The sequence below is a fragment of the Protopterus annectens genome, chromosome 12.part0 (genome assembly GCF_019279795.1).
Source record: "Protopterus annectens isolate FY-2018-M chromosome 12.part0, PAN1.0, whole genome shotgun sequence".
In the NCBI taxonomy this organism is placed as follows: Eukaryota; Metazoa; Chordata; order Ceratodontiformes; family Protopteridae; genus Protopterus; species Protopterus annectens.
This window is the reverse complement of record NC_056746.1, coordinates 1,217,035,762-1,217,052,460: the sequence shown is the minus strand read 5'-3', so window position 1 is coordinate 1,217,052,460 and position 16,699 is coordinate 1,217,035,762. Positions and strand designations below refer to the sequence as shown.

The 16,699-nt window shown below is 39.3% G+C and overlaps 1 protein-coding gene across 1 annotated transcript in view; it reads right to left on the bottom strand.

The window, feature by feature from the left end:
- The window catches only part of LOC122816270 (bactericidal permeability-increasing protein-like), a 707,989-nt gene that overhangs the window by 237,321 nt on the left and 453,969 nt on the right, over nucleotides 1-16,699 (bottom strand). The window contains exon 7 of the mRNA XM_044089007.1: nucleotides 16,421-16,481. Within this exon, the coding sequence (XP_043944942.1) occupies nucleotides 16,421-16,481 (61 nt within the window). The remainder of the gene's footprint in view (nucleotides 1-16,420; nucleotides 16,482-16,699) is intronic.

Genomic DNA, 16,699 nt, shown 5'->3' with positions numbered 1-16,699 from the left:
AAACCCATATGTTTCACAAAAAGGAATCTGGAACAGGCATACTTTAGATGGAGATGTATCTTCGAAAAAAAAATTCCTAACACTTTATATGCACAAGGAAGTGTTGCAATATAACTGATTCATTTTTCTGAAAGACATCTGCAACTGACATTTGGTAGCAGGGAATGGACTACATATACCAGGGAAGCCCTTGTATGAATAAACAGTGATTCCCGACAGCCACTCTCTTGATGGGCAAGAATGATACAGAATACTAGGGTAAAATCTCTACAGATTTAACCAAGCTAAAAGAGCATTGGCTTCAAGTAAACTGATAGGAGTTTATATTTTTCAGGGATGAAATTTCATGTTGTGGGCAGGTGATAACCTAACTGACAATAATGCGCTGTGCAAGCCTCAGGATAAGATGGAAGCTGTGCTAAAGGTATTAGGTTCTCAGGATGTGTCACAACAGATGTCATCGTAATGACATGTAAACCACATCTATAACCTTTTCCCAAGCCTTTTAGCCAGGGGCGGCTCGTGGTATCGTACTGCCGGACTGCAGCCCTCCCACCTTAAAAAAAAAAAAAAAGAAAAATCTGTAAAACTAAAAAACAAAGAGAAAAAAAAAAATCTAGACTGCAGTCCAGATAGAGAAACACAGGCACCCAGCAATCATTGCTGCAAATGCACCCAGGAATCAGTGCGGGTATGACCGCACAGAAGAGGAGGTCTGGACTGCTTCTGCTGCAGGCAGATCCAATCAGGACTGAGAGAGGTGAGCTGCTCTCGTGGGACTTTCATTGCACGGGCTCATTCAGGAGGTAGGTGTAGCAGGTTTTGGTCGCTGGCTGGATTGCTCCGTGTCACGGGTGGATTTTGCTGCTTCAGGTCGCTGGATTGCTCGGGTGGTATCAGGTAAGTGAGTTGCTTCCTGACTGGAGGTTAGGTCGTTTTGCTGCTGGTGTTGCAGGTCAGTCGTTTTGCTGCTGGTGTTGCAGGTCGGTCGTTTTGCTGCTGGTGTTGCAGGTGGGTCGTTTTGCTGCTGGTGTTGCAGGTCGGTCAGTCGTTTTGTGTGTGTGTGTGTGTCTGTGTGTATAAAATGCCCCAGTTACTATATACTGGTGGCTAGAGAGAGCAAATGGTGGTGGATAGAGACTCAGGCTTGAACCCTGTACCTTGGATGCAGGTGGCAAGGACCTGACTTCCCTATCCACCACCATTTCTAAAAAAAAAAGCTTGCAGAGTTTTGCCTCATATTTGTTTTGTTCCTCATAAAATCTGTGGTTTCTATATCTACATTTTTCCTTGCAAAGTCTGTAGTGTAGTGGTGCACTGGTAGCATTGTTGCCTAACTGATACAGGTTCTCTGGTTTGATTCTTGGCTGGGGTGCCTTCTGTGTGGTGTCTGCATGTTCTCTTTACTTGCAAAGATGTGATTGGCATTTCTCTCTACTCTGCTGAAAATTGTCTTTTGTTCCAAGTCAGACTAGTTTCCTGGTTAAAAGTTTAAAAAATAGGCATTTGAATTTCAGACTTCATATTCTTCAGAAAGTACATGGTAACACAAAATTGTTCTAGCAGTTGTCTAAGTTTATAACATGGATATTTGAAATGTGTCCCTATTTTTGGGACTGTATTTCCCCATTATTGACTTTGTCCAGGTATTTGTGCTAAGGTTGAGAGTTATCTATGGTGAGAACTGTATTCATTGAATGTTTGGGGGCTGTATTCCCTCCCCATTACTGGCTTTGTCCACATGTTTTTTGCTAAGAGGTTGAGAGCTATAGTGAGAACTGAATTCACTGAATGTTTGGGGGCTGTATTCCCCCCCATTATTGGCTTTGTTCAGGTGTTTTGTGCCAAGAGGTTGACAGCTATGCTGAGAACTGAATTCACTAAATGGTAGCCATTTAAGTTTGTCTTCCTCTCTTTTACAAAACAGCTGATTCGGCATAGTGGTATGTTTCTCTGACTGTTTTGCACAGGGTCCCCTGGGTTAAAGACGTGGCAGTGAAATGTATGGTGGTAACACAGCATTTTATTCTAGCAACTTTCCAACATTATACAAGCAATGCTTAAAATGTGTCCCTGGTTGTCCCCCCCCCCAAATAAATTTTGGCTTTTTCCAGATTTCTTGTGCTGCAAAGTTCAGAGATACAACTGCGTGTCGAGTAGATTTTACAAGGAGCTGAGAGCTGCAGGGGAACAAAACTTTAGTGCTGCTTATTCTGAGTCTGCTTGCATTAATAGCACAACAGGTAGTGTACTTGCTTTTGATGCAGAAGGCTGTGGGTTCTACTCCCACAGTAGATAGATGCATTGCTGATACTGTACTGTGTTGTAAAGTGGGTGGATGCTGCAGTCTTTTCGGCAAAGATACCTAGAGTAGTAACTATGAACCTGTTATCTGTTTGCCATAGAGTCCCTATTGCGATATTACTAGCTTATTTTTATTTTTTAATGCATGCAACATAGGCAATTTATTCCTCAAGGGCAACAGGCACTTTATTTGTAGATGAATAAACAGTGACATATAAAGTTGTTTGCTAGCAGCAACCTCTTCATTGTTACAGATTTCTTTAATGTGGAATTATTTAGATGACTTTTACTACTTCAGAGATTGTGCATATTTACTGATACTGGTGGACTGTAGAAGGTTGAGTAGACTTTTATGATGGAAATGTTCTGAATTGGGTAGTTTTGTCATTGGTGCATACATTTTGTTTCATTGTTTACTGGAAAAATGGTTGAGTAGACTTTTATGATGGAAATGTTCTGAATTGGGTAGTTTTGTCATTGGTGCATGCATTTTGTTTAATTGTTTACTGGAAAAATGTTCAAAACAATAAATTTAAAATGCTGTCTAACAACTGTACTGTATTGTACAAGGAATATAATTTAGTAGAATCAGGAAGGTGTATCAAAGAGCACATGTATGTTTCATGTGCAAGGGGCCTATGATTTGAAAACAGCCCAAAGTTAATCTTTATCTGCCACTGGCAAAATGTATTTTCTTTGAATGTGGGTTTCAATGCTGTTTCATTGAATTGCGTTTCAAGGGCAGAGAAGTTTTTAATGCTAAGCCTGTTTTCATTGTGAGACTGTGTTGCTTTGTTTAGCAGATATCTTAGTGTTTGTGCTGTAAAATGCAAGATAAAACTTTCAAATGAAATCCACATCATCATAGAAGTAAAGCAGTATGCACATTAGTGTTTATGGTAAATGGAGTGATATAGCCAAGTAATGGATCATTGGAATGGCTGCAGGGGGGAGGGCTCCATTCGACCATGATTTTGTGAGGGGGAAGGGCAGCAAACTCAAAGACAGCCCCAGCTGAACTATACCTCCCAACTGTCCAGATTTTCACAGAATGAATAGATTTTTGCTTCTTATTTTTGGTTTGTTCCTCATAATATTTGTGGTTTTCTGGAAAATCATTTAGGAATTAAGTCACTAATGACACTGAGTTTCAGACTTCATAACCATCAGAAAAATGCATGCTGAAGTAAGACCTGTTCTATCAACTGTCTCAGTTTATACAAGAGCAATTTTTAGTACTGTTCCCCCAATATATTTGGCCTTGTCCAGATTTATTGCATTAACAGGTTGAGAGGTGCATACAAATAAATTGCTTTATAGACTTAGGCATAGCCAAACCTCTCAACTGTCCACGAATTTGGCTCAAAATGTTGCTCTTCCCCTAATAATCCCTCCGTAAAAATATTAATTTTGGAAGAAAACATGGAGGGTTTACAATTTAGAAATAACTGTAATAATCAGAGTTATAGATTACTTATATTTCAGAAATGCATGTAGATTCTTTTATTTTGTGAGCTGCTCAAGTTAGCAGTACTATTATTAAAAAATGTCCCTTCTTTGACAGGTTCCCAGCTGTATTGTGTGGCTATTTTATATTTTTGCATCACATTTTTGGTCCATTTTTCATAAAATTGTTTTTTTTGGCAAATTAGTGGTAAATCATTAAAGACTGAAGTTAGAAAATAATGACAGACATTTGAGTTTCAGATTTCATATCCTTCAGAAAACTCATACTAATACAAGACCTACTATTCTGTTATCTTTCTAAGTTTATAAGAGCAATATTTAAAAATTGTCCTTATTTTTGGGCCTTTGTCCCACTTCTATATATGGCTTTGCTCTGATGGTGAGGACCCCGGCACTATTAGGTTTTACCTCATATCATGCGTTCCGGCCCCAAAACCCGGACCGCACCACAAAAGGAGGCGGTGTATCCATATTCATAAAGGATACCCACACCTCCAGGTTGGTGGCAATGCACGAAGCTTCGGAAACCATCCAGGTGCAACTAACCATAGGCAAAACTGCTCTACAAATTGTAGCATGCTACAGGCCACCCTCTCAAACTCAGGAACCCCACACAGCCTTCCTGAAGACACTGGAGGGTATAAATGTATCTCCAAACACCATCATATTGGGTGACTTCAACTACCCGAATATAGACTGGGAACATTACTCAAGCCCTAACTTTCTAGCCCAATGGTTCCTGGAGTTCATAAATTCAAATGCCATGGAACAGCTAGTCACTGTTCCCACGAGAGGAGAAAATATACTAGATCTCATTATCACAAACATGGGGACAAAATGCTCCACACCGGAAGTATATCCCTCATTGGTGAGATCTGATCATAAACTAATCTCACTGGAAATCCACATCCCGCCCCACCCCAAACAAAAAGACCACAGTGAAGGACTTCTCTAAAGCAAATATCACACTACGCAAGACTGTTGTGGTATCCTTCAAGGCCCCTGAGCCAGTGGAAACCACAACCCAAGCTGCGGAAGCCCTTACAAATGCCTTCTATGAACACCTCCAGGACTGCATGGATCAGGCAATCCCAAATAAAACCAAGACTCTTTCCACAAAGGGCAAACGTCCAGTCTGGTGGACCCCAGCCATTAACAAACTTTACAATAAGAGGAGAAAGCTATTACATGATAGAACAAAATCCATAAAAGGAAGTCACCCTGATCATTATTAGTAAAAATATGAGCACTCATAAAATCAACTAAGGCCAATTTTGAGAGAAAAATTGCCATGGATTCAAAGGACAATCATAAGGCCTTTTTCAGTTATGTTAGGAACCTGGGTGGAAACTCTCAGATATTCTCAGAATTAGTCCAAAATGATACAAAAATCACTGAACCCACAGACATTGCCAACATACTGGCAGACAGGTTCAGTGCAAACCACCCCCCTCTCCCCCCCTAAAGGAGAGATAACTATCCCAGCGGAGTGTAGCCTCCAAGACATCTCAAATGTGCAGGTGAAAGCTGCTCTCTCTAAAGCTAAAAACACAGCATCAATGGGACCGGATGGTGTCCCCGGCTGTGTGCTACACGAGCTAAATGAGGAATTAAACCCGCACATAAGGCAGCTGTTTAATCTCAGCCTTACCACAGGATACGTGCCCAAGGAGTGGCGTACGGCAACTGTGGTCCCACTTTACAAAGGCGGTGCCTCTACGGACCCTGGTAATTACCACCCCATAAGCTTAACAAGTCTAGTCTGCAAAGCTATGGAGAGGATCATAATGGAGCTCATAAACAAAGATATAGGGGACTTGCAGACATTGGACCCGACCCAGTTTGGCTTCGTCAAGGGAAAATCATGCCTTTTGAACTTGGTCAACTTCTTCGAAACAGTCACCAAGGCCATTGATGAGGGAAAGGCAGTCCATACAGCCTACCTTGACCTTGCAAAGGCTTTCGACACAATACCCCACTCGGATACAGGCCAACATGGGAGGACTTTGGCTGACAAAGTTTGCAGATGACTGCAAACTGGGCGCCATAGTGGAAAGTGCATCGGACACAGATATCCTTCAGAAGGGACTCACGGAAACAGATAGCTGGTGCCAGAGCCATGGCCTGAAGTTAAACACCAAAAAATGTATAGTCATACCCTTCGGGAAAAACAAGGTAACCCCAAGCTACCATATAGGTGGCAATCCACTAAGCACAGAAGAGGTTATCAGGGACCTGGGGACCCAGGTTGACAGTGGCCTTTCTTTTGACACTCACGTTGCTAAAGTGGTTAGAAAGACCTTCTACATTGCCCACCTGATCATGAAGGGATTCACATCCAGATCTAGTGAGGTCATTGTTCCCTGTACTCTTCACTTATCAGACCAATGATCGAGTACAGTGCCCCATTCGGGATGTATCTCACCCGACATCTGCAGCAATTGGAGAGACCCCAAAAGTTCCTCACCAAAAGGATAAAGGGACTCCAAAATCTGTCATATGCTGCCAGATTGAAGAAACTCCAGCTCTATTCAGTCGCATACCATCTGCTCAGAGGTGACATGTGCCTGACATACAAGGCCATGTCCAACCCGAATTAATGGACATGCTCCACCTCAAAAAATCCAAATCCACCAAAACCACTAGAGCAAGTGACTTAAACCTTAGCACGGACATAAATAGGATGTGCTGGAGGGATAGATTTATCACTCAGAGACTCCCTATGCTGTGGAATAAAATCCCAGTCCATGTGAGGCAGAGCACCTCGCTGGCTCTGTTCAAGAGAAATCTTGACCTGTGGATGGGAGATCATAGGTTTACCCCAGGAATCATCTCTGTGTCACTGCTGGACAGAGGCACAACAAACTAATGGGCACAGTATTTTTTCATATAAGGGGTGGCATAAGCCACAAAAATTTGGGCTAGGCTTATAAATGCCTTAGGGCAGATAGCCTAGTATAAACCTATGAACCTATGAACCTATGACAAATGTGTCGGGGCCATCAGACAGCCAGAGGCATTTCAAATTGTGACATACTTGTTGCACCCCACTCCCCCATGTAGTGACTCTGGATGTGTCCAAGCAAGGCAATGAGCAGTTGTGCAGTGTAAATGTGCAGGGTATCCCCCCATGCAGTGTAAATGTGCAGGGTATCCCTCATCCAAGGTAGACACAAGTACTACAGTGGCTTTTCATCTGTTCTTGATTTTGCAGAATGGTCTGGTTTCTGTCATATTTTTGTACAATTGATTTATGCTTATTACTCAGAAAGTGCCTGTTGCTCTGTAAGTAGCAATGCTTTAATGACCATCAGGTAAGCTTGTCTGAGATCATAACACGCAAGTAAGCTTTAATAAGCATACTGTTAAAGAATTGCCAACATTGAAGCCTTTCTGTTGTTGCCATGCAGAGAATACTTAACTAGATAATGTATAAGCATTGGGTATTGAAATGCATATGACAGTATTTGTAATAAAGGACAGGATTACATTATTTTAAGAAGCTCATTACACTTGTTGGAGACTACCAGTGATCTCTGAGGGCTTTACCCGTAAACTAAACAGAATGCCATTCATGTGTGGTCCATAACCTGTACAGTAATCCTTTAAGTAATGTATCTTGAGCTTGTTTGCTTTTCATTTTTTACTTTGATCATGTTTTCCCCATGAAACAAGTAGATAGTTGTCTGGCAGCAGGTCCTTTTTGGATAAACATTTTTACAAGTGGGGGTATCACAGAGATTGCTACTTTCAGCATGTTACTTGGTACTTTAATAAAGCTGAATATAAATTATAATGCAGTGCAAGGAGAAGTGGTTTGAGCTGAGTGCTGCATGTTTTTTTATACTTGATTTTGACTGGCATTCCAGTAATGTATTTAAAAAGTAATTTATTTTTTCATGCCTCACAACCTTTTTGTTTCCATCTAGATATTAATTAAGCTGTCAACCAGCCAATGCATTGAAATATTTTTATTCTTTTACACTTCATTTGTCTTGAGTGGACTCTCATAATGAGGGTTTGGCACCCAGGGCAGCATATTTAATTAATGTTTAGTTTTTGTGGTTTTCAGCATAGCTCCTCCCCTTTCTAGTTGTCCGCACCCCTTCCCATTGACCCCACGCATTCGGCTATCTCCTGCAGCCCCCCTTTGATTTGAAGTCACCAGCCGCCACTGCTTTTAGCCAAACTATATCCATTAAATACAATCATATAAAATGCATCTTGGAGCAGATTATGAAAGTATGAATGAGTTGATCAAGGTAGATTAAGTGTTCACTTGTTCTTGATTCATTTTCTTTTAGTTTGGCAGGTGATTCTTTGACATTTGTAAGTTCTTTCACGTAACCATTAGGATTGGTCAGGATGCACTTGTTTCGTGTTAAATGAATAAAGCTGAAGATGGAAATGATGACAGGAACTGTTTTGTATATGATTTTTATGGAACAGTGAAAGGAGTTATTTATATGTGTACAATTGAACATGTCAGAGTTGTAAAAATAATTAAAAAATTAAGTGAGTAAACAACTTCACTGGGGAAAATAGCTGTACGTGTGACAGTCATTCACTCCTACCTTCATTCTTTGGTCAGGTAGCCACTTGATACAGTTCAAGGTTGGAGTGGAGCCAGAGTCTTTCCCCACAGTCTGTTGGTTCAAGGTACAAAAGCTTATCTGGGATGGGGTACCAATACTCATGGTTATGCAACACTCACACCTAGGAGAAATTTGGTGGATCAACAGATCACCGATGGCACATCTTCAGCATGAGGAAGGAAACAACAGTGCCTGGTGAAAACCATGTGCACTTCCTTACATGTCTTCAGTCTCCATCGGGGCTCTAATGCAAGGAGCGCACATGTGCCCCCCCTTATAGACATGCCCATTCTTCCTCTGTCACACATCACTCACCCAAGTGGCTACCTGAACCTGGGCTGCCTGGGATGTAATTAAGGCTTTATCCATCGATGCCACAGTGTGGATATAAAAGATGTGTTCAGTTAAGACACAGACTTTTTTTTTTTAGTTTATTTATTAATGGGTGAATTTGAAGGCTAAAGAACCGCACAACTCATTTACCTGAATCCTAAAATCCTGAGATGAAAATCCTGAAAATGAAAATAACAAAAGTACGATATCCTCAATACAATAATATTAAAGTCCAAAAATAACAAAGTGTTACATAAAGTTCCTGTAATGCTTATTTTTCACTACTGCAAAGCCTTGAAGTCCATTTTTATGCACTTGGCAAATCCCTTGCCTTCATGAATTGCCACAGCTTGCTATGCCTTCAGTCTTATACAGTCACAGACATCATTGAAATACTTATTTTCAGAAGAGTGAGAGTACAGATGGATAAAATGGGTTAGGAAGTGATGACTGCTTTTTATATAGAAAAGAATAAAATACGTATTTGAAATACAGAAGACATAGCTTCAAAGCCCCTACCACCACCCCAGAAACTAAATCGCCAACGTTTGCAGCCTAGTTAGAGGAACCAGTCAGATTTGCCTGACATGCTTTTCTTCTGTGAATCCTGAATACTAGAAGTTAAATTATTAAAGCCTGCCTCATGACTCAACAAGGTAGCAAAGGACTACTCACTTCCTTCTCCACACTACTCTTAACTATTTTTGTTTGTTAAATTAGTTTGTTTTGTGTTTCACCATTTGGCCAGATCTGTAAACATAACATTCCAAGATGCAGACTGGAAACATTCTGATCACATTATCTGCTCCCATGCTAATCAGAAATGTAAAAATAGTATCAATGGAGAAGTGAGAATGGGCATTCTTTGTCTTATTTATGTGTAGGAAAAAAATCTTATCCTACTGTTTATTTGCATTCTCTGCATTGCTGTGCAATGTTAGATCAATGTGTGACACTGTCAAATCAGAAACATAGACTGCTCAAAGAAAATGCATTACTTACAGGTGCACACACACACACACACACACACACACACACACACACACACACACACACACACACACACACGCACACACATCCATATATATTAGCTAATGAGTTGTGCACTCATCACACACCCATACACCTATAAAGAGAGACAGAGAGATCAATAAACACATAATGCATGCACAGGTACACACACACACACACACACACACACACACACACACACACACACACACACACACACACACACACACACACAGATATAGAGGCACGCACATAGAGGTTCTGGTACTGCATATGCATAGTGACATATGGTGAGCAACAAAGGGGTTCTACTGATTGTCCAGCTACCTAGTCATGCAGAAGACTCTGCTCTCACTAATTGTCTCTAAGGTGAGAAATGGGATGTTCCAAGAACAATAATAAGGACAGGAGGAGCAATTAGGAACGGGACAAAAAGAGAGGGGTAATGATAATGGGTAGCAGAAGGCAAGAATGAAACCGGCTGGCAAAATTGGAGGAAGCACCAAGGACCACAGATGTTTACAAAGGCATGTAAGAAATGGGGAGAATGAACTAGAAGGGCAGGGTGTAAGAAAGTTAATTTGGTTGGTTGGAGAATCACCTAACAATACAGCACTTGATAGTGTGTGTGTATGTGTGTGTGTGCGTGTGTGCGTGTGTGCTTGTGTGTGTGTGTGTGTGTGTGTGTGTGTGTGTGTGTGTGTGTGTGTGTGTTTCAGAGGTAGTAGATGTTGTTGTTGTTGCTTTAAGAGCATTTGTACATTCATTTAATATAACTGGTGGTGCTGCGGTAGCTTTGTCGCCTCACAGTATGATGTTGTCCTGTTCAATTCTCAGCTAAAGCGTCTTCTGTGTGGAGATATGCATGAATGAGCATACCTTTGTTGAAGGTTTTGCGTCAGAGCTGGCAACTCGGTATGTAAAAATCTACTGCCAATCATTAGCAGACTGGAGTTCTGCTGTGGCAACCCCTAACCGGGAAAAGCCAAAAGATACAACAACAACAACAACAACAACTTTTTCATATATAAACAATATTTTCAATCCTGGAAGGCTTTCTTATTTGCTAAATTTTTCTGCTTAAATTAAATTGACATAGCCTACAGGATTCTGCTAGAGTTGCTAGCATATTTGTTTGATTTGTCTGGCCCATCTGCTTTGTTTTTTACATGTTAAGACTTTATCTTGGGTGGTTGTTTGAGTCATCATTCCTGAACAAGTGCCTGATCATCTCTTTGTTTCATTGTGCTATGTGTCTTTGACATAACACTCTTCACTTGCTCTATTGCCTTACTTTGGCATAGTCTACAAATAGCACTTAACCCATCCTTGACATTTATTTTATTTCATGCTTCCTTGACATTTCTTTACTTGATTTTATGCTTCATTTTAATTGTTAAGTTAGTGCTGTTTCACTCTGAGCTTCTTTCCTTTTATTGTTTAATTTGCAGAAATGGTTCCTTAAGATCACAAAGGGTTAAATCCCACTTCATGCTTTTATTTGTGGACTGGAATTTCCCCAGATCAGCATGTTTGCACTTTTATACTCATGTAGTTGTTATATGATGTTTATGTCTGATCCCAAGAGCTGTAGCAGTTTACCAAGCTACTGGAAAATACTTTAAAAAATCTATAAATGGCAGAAGCAAATGAAATTTGTAACCTTTGAGAACTATAGCTTTTAAGCCAACAGTGTAGCTCTGCAGATAGATACTAAACTGATTTCCATTTTCTTTTCCCTACAACTGCAAACGTTTTCAGAACAACTGCGCTTGGTGCATGGTGCATAACTGCACAGTTATTAATGGATTCTTGTAAAACATTGACAGGCCTGCAGTTTACATCAATGCTTCCAGACATTTGATTAGGAAGTCTGTGGTTGCCCTATTCTTTCCCCCAGTAGTTTGTTACCAAATGTGTCTTTCATCAAATTTGCATTTGCTACTAACCAGCCTGAATGTATGCAGCATTTTAAATCTTACTGCTTTTTAAGTATATCCAACCTTACTAAAGACTCATGCTCACAGTCACCCTCTTTTTTATATATGCACATTAATTTTATGTAATTTTATTATATGTGTGTGTGTGTGTGTGTGTGTGTGTGTGTGTGTGTGTGTGTGTGTGTGTGTGTGTGTGTATGTGTGTGATTTATTGCTGCATGCATTTCATCATATGATGAAATAGTGGTGTTTTTCATCTGAGGTACAGCTGAATTATAGTTCCTTATAGTTGACAAGGAATTACAGCGGCGAAAAATGAGAAAATATCAAAGGGACATAAATGATTTTAAAAATGAAATGGTGTTTACGTGGAAAAAACAGAAAAGAGGCATACATTTTTCTGATGATAAAATTATTAGTAGACCTAAATGAAAGAGAGTTAGGTCTATTCTTCGGAAGCCCAAAAAGACATCCAGTACTTCAAAGATTTCATCCAGCTTCTCTAACACTGACACTGAGACTGAGATGAGGGATTTGGGTGGGCTTGTATCCCCAGTCCCCAAAAGACAAAAAGCCCCTTTAGGAGGGGGAGGCCATAAACACTGCAGGCGAAGAAATGAAGCAGTTATTCCAGGCCAGTCTGCAGACCCAGCAGACGTAATTTTATTAAGATCAGCTATTGATATTAATAAAGTGAATGATGTCAACCAGTTGGTTATTTACCTTACACAGTATGTTTTTTTTCTGAAAGTGAATTTAGAGTATTAAACAAAGGTCTGGGATATGTACCGTCATTTTATATGTCACATTTTGATACAATAAAAGATGTTAAGAACTTTTGTAGAATCTTGAATTTAAAGTACTTCTTTGCTCATAAACAAGAAGAATTACATGTTATGGAAGGGGGTTCTTTTAATTTCAGGAAATCTGGTTTTCAACCTCCATATTGTAGTACGGTTAAAACATTTGAACAGCTCATCATTCAGGACTTACAGGTTAATCAGGACCAGATTTTTTGTTCTTTTACAGATAATCTTACTCTGGATGAACGTAATGCTCTAAAAGGCCTTATAAACAATCCACACATAGTTATAGTAGGGACTGATAAAGGTGGTGCCATGGTTATTTGGAATAAACTGGAATATGAGCAGGAAGCATTAAGACAACTTACTGACCCTGTTTCTTATTGTTCATTACCAATAGATCCTACTCATGGGTTTAAGCTAGAGATAGATGCTTTTTTATTAAGAGCAAAGGAACAAGGAGTCATATCTGTCATTTTGGTAACACAATTGATGGTGGATTTACCAGTCTCCCAATATTTTTATCTGGTTCCTAAAATCCACAGAACTTTGTATAATCCTCCAGGTAGGCCCATAGTGGCAGGTAGGGGCTCATTGATAGAACCCCTTTCTGAATATCTTGAATTTAAGTTGAAACCATTATTACCCCTTATTAGAGCTAGGATCAGGGATACCAAGCAATTTTTGCAATTGATGGATAATCTACAGGTTCCGAATGAGGTGCAGTTGGGGACTGTTGACGTCCAGTCCTTATACACAAGTATCCCCCATCAGGGGGGTATAAGTGCTGTCCATTATTGGATGAGGCAGTCAGGTACCTTTCAAGAACCTGAGATGGAGTTTTTGCTATCCTTATTACAATTGGTGCTAGAGCATAATGCTTTTATGTTCAACAATCATTGGTATCTACAGGTTAAAGGTACAGCAATGGAGGCAACGTTTGCCTCCATTTATGCCGACTTTTTTATGGGGTATTTTGAAGCCCAATATATTTTTGTTAATCATTTTAATTTTACATCTCAACTTATTATGTGGCGATGATACCTTGATGATTGTTGGGTAGTATGGTGGGGTGGAGCAGCTGAATGGAATAACTTTATGCAATATTTGAACAGCAATGTATATGTCATCAGGTTTACTGGCAGGTTACATTTATTTACCATTGATTTCTTAGATGTCAATGTAACTAAGGTTTTAGATGGTACTATAGTTACAACTTTACATAGAAAATCTTTTTCTAATAATTCAATCTTACATGCCAGCAGTTGCCACCCCAGCCATACTATTAACAATATACCTATAGCACAATTTCAGAGGGTTAAGAGGATTTGTTCGGTTTCATATGAATCTGACAAACAGGCTTTGCGCCTAAAAGATAGGTTCCTGGCTAGGGGTTATGCAAAGATAGTGGTGGTTAAGGTGCACAAACGGCTTCAGACGTGCAGCAGGACAACTTTGTTGCAAGATGCCCCGTATCTGAGACAGTTCATTTCTACAGGCTACAGGAGTGAGATTTATTACTACACATGCTAGTAATACTTATAAAATTAGGGAAACTATTTCCAGGTATTGGCATGCATTATATTTAGATCCATTTTTTTCTACTCTGTTAAATCAGAAGTGTGATTTTGGGTATCGCAGGGGTAAATCTTTGGGACAATATTTGTCTTCATTTAAGAAAGGTCAAAGTCCTATAAGAGAGGTACCTCAGACCACAGTTGGTAGTACATACTGTGGTCATTGTAAATATTGCAAGTTAATGTCCAAAACTCATTCCTTTACGTCAGTGAATACTAGGAAAGTGTATGATATTAGGTGTCTTATTACATGTCAGAGCACATGGGTCGTATATATGGCAATATGTCAGTGTGGGGCTTTCTATATTGGACATACTTCTTGTACATTGAAGCAAAGAATAGCCCTACACATTAGTGACATTAAATGTAAGAGGACCCGTAGTGCTTTATATAAGCATATATTGCTGCATTCTACTGCACATTTTGTGTTTGTAGGAACTGATATGATAAAGACACATATCATGAATGACATTGTTAGACATTATATTTTGTCTAACAAGGAACGTAGATGGATTATTAATTTAGGGGCTCTTTTCAAACCAGGGCTTAATGATCAGTGGTGATTTTTTACCTCTTTGATTGGGGCTCTTCTAAGGGTTTTTTTATATATGCCCTGGAATAGGCTGTCTGTTTGGACTGGATTATGAGTGTATTGAATAGTTAACATTTCACAGTGGTAAATGTTATTTTTATAACGGGGGGGGGGTTGTGGTGTATGAGTATGTATAGTAAGTACACCCATAGATATCAGTGTCATATATGTATATATATATATATATATATATATATATATATATATATATATATATATGTTCAAGTATTTATATGTTTCATATATTAGTATGTGTGTATGTTAGTGAATACATATATATATATATATATATATATATATATATTTATATATTTGGATATGGATATTCTTTAAAGTAATTATTTCTATTAATTTATGGAGTTTGGTATTAGGCAGGATGTATTGTTACATTATATTTGGGCAGTCTTATGGATGTGATTTTCAATGTATTGGTGATGCTAGTGCAATGCTATTTTGTATTGTATGTCTGTCTCTTTAAATTTTTTTTGCTGCTGCTGTTACATAAATTAGGGTGACACTGTTGTTGGATACACACTGATGACACGTTTGAGTGAAACAAGTCTGTGGGGCAGACTGTGCTTGCAATAAATGCTTCATCTCAGCTGTGCTGTCTCTTTCTCTGAGTGCTGGAAGAGTTTTGGGTATTTGTGTGTCAGTTGATCCGAGCACCAGTTTCATCGTTACGTGCACCAGAATATTTTGGTTTTGTGTGTATATATATATATATATATATATATATATATATATATATATATATATATATATATATGTAAATATACCAATTCCAGGTTCATACCACAGTGGCGGAGTAAAGAACCTGAAAAGCATTCTACTCACACAGTCCAACACTTTGCAGTGAAATCTCCCATGACAGTACACTTTTGAGTTAAAACTCCTCAACTGATAACCCAGTGATAATTCAAAAGATAACTTCTGGGGCTGAGATTCAGTCAATAAGTAGGTTACTCTTGGCTGCTCTGGTGGCATAGAGGGACAAAGCCCTAACTGTGGCCCAGCCAACCAGGGTTCGATTAGTGGCCCCGGTGAATGATGAAGAGGCAAGGAGGGACATACACACACTGGGAGGGAGGGTGCTCATTGATAACTGTCCTTAAGGGGAGGCATGGTCCATAGAGATGAGTGGCACTCAGCCAGTTGACAAGGATGGGAGGCAGAGAAAGGGAAAGTAAATAAGACATATGAAAAAAGAAACTCCTCCCCAGATGGAAGCAGAGATGGCCAAGCCCCCAGTTCACCCCTAGAATACATGATTGGAATAGTCCAGGGGATATAAGGATGGCTGATAGACCTGCCATAGTTGTACGGCACTGGGGGCCAGGCTGGTACCATGTGGTCTGATGGGACCAAACAAAATAAATAAATATATATGTTGGTTACACTCAGATGTAACAGCAAGGTACAGAACAGGATTAGCATTTGAAAACCCTCAAAGCTGTGGTCCTGATAAGACATTGATAGCTCTTCTTTTCAGTTCTGGTAGAACTTCATCTGTAATAATATAAAGATCATCTCACAGAAAAAGAATGCCTTTCCTCAAAATGTATCATTGCACAGATAGTGTAAGATTTATATACCATGCTCTGGAAACCTGGCACTCAACACTTCTATAAAAAAATAACAGCACTGATAGCAAAATATCAGCAAAGCTAACTTATTTCATTTTACTTAATTCTGACAACATTGTCTTTCTTCTGTATTAAACTTAATGAATATTCAGAGAGATCAAAACAGTTTGAACTACATTTTGTATCAGGGAAAATTATTTGAAGGTCATTACCTGGCAAATTATGTAGCTTCTGATTAACTTGCTTAATGATTGGCTGCAGCTTATCACAGATCTGTGGAGAAATATGACCATGAGAACTTATGCCAAAGGATGAGAAATACTTATTTCTTACATAATGCCTTCTATAATTCATGACAAGCAAGTGGGTGATCCCTTTAGCATGCATTTGCAGCTTTCAGCAACAGCCAGTTCAGCATTTAGGAATGACAGCTACACAGTCATAGCTCAGAGATTTAGTAAACTCATTTTATCATAATCACATAATTAAAT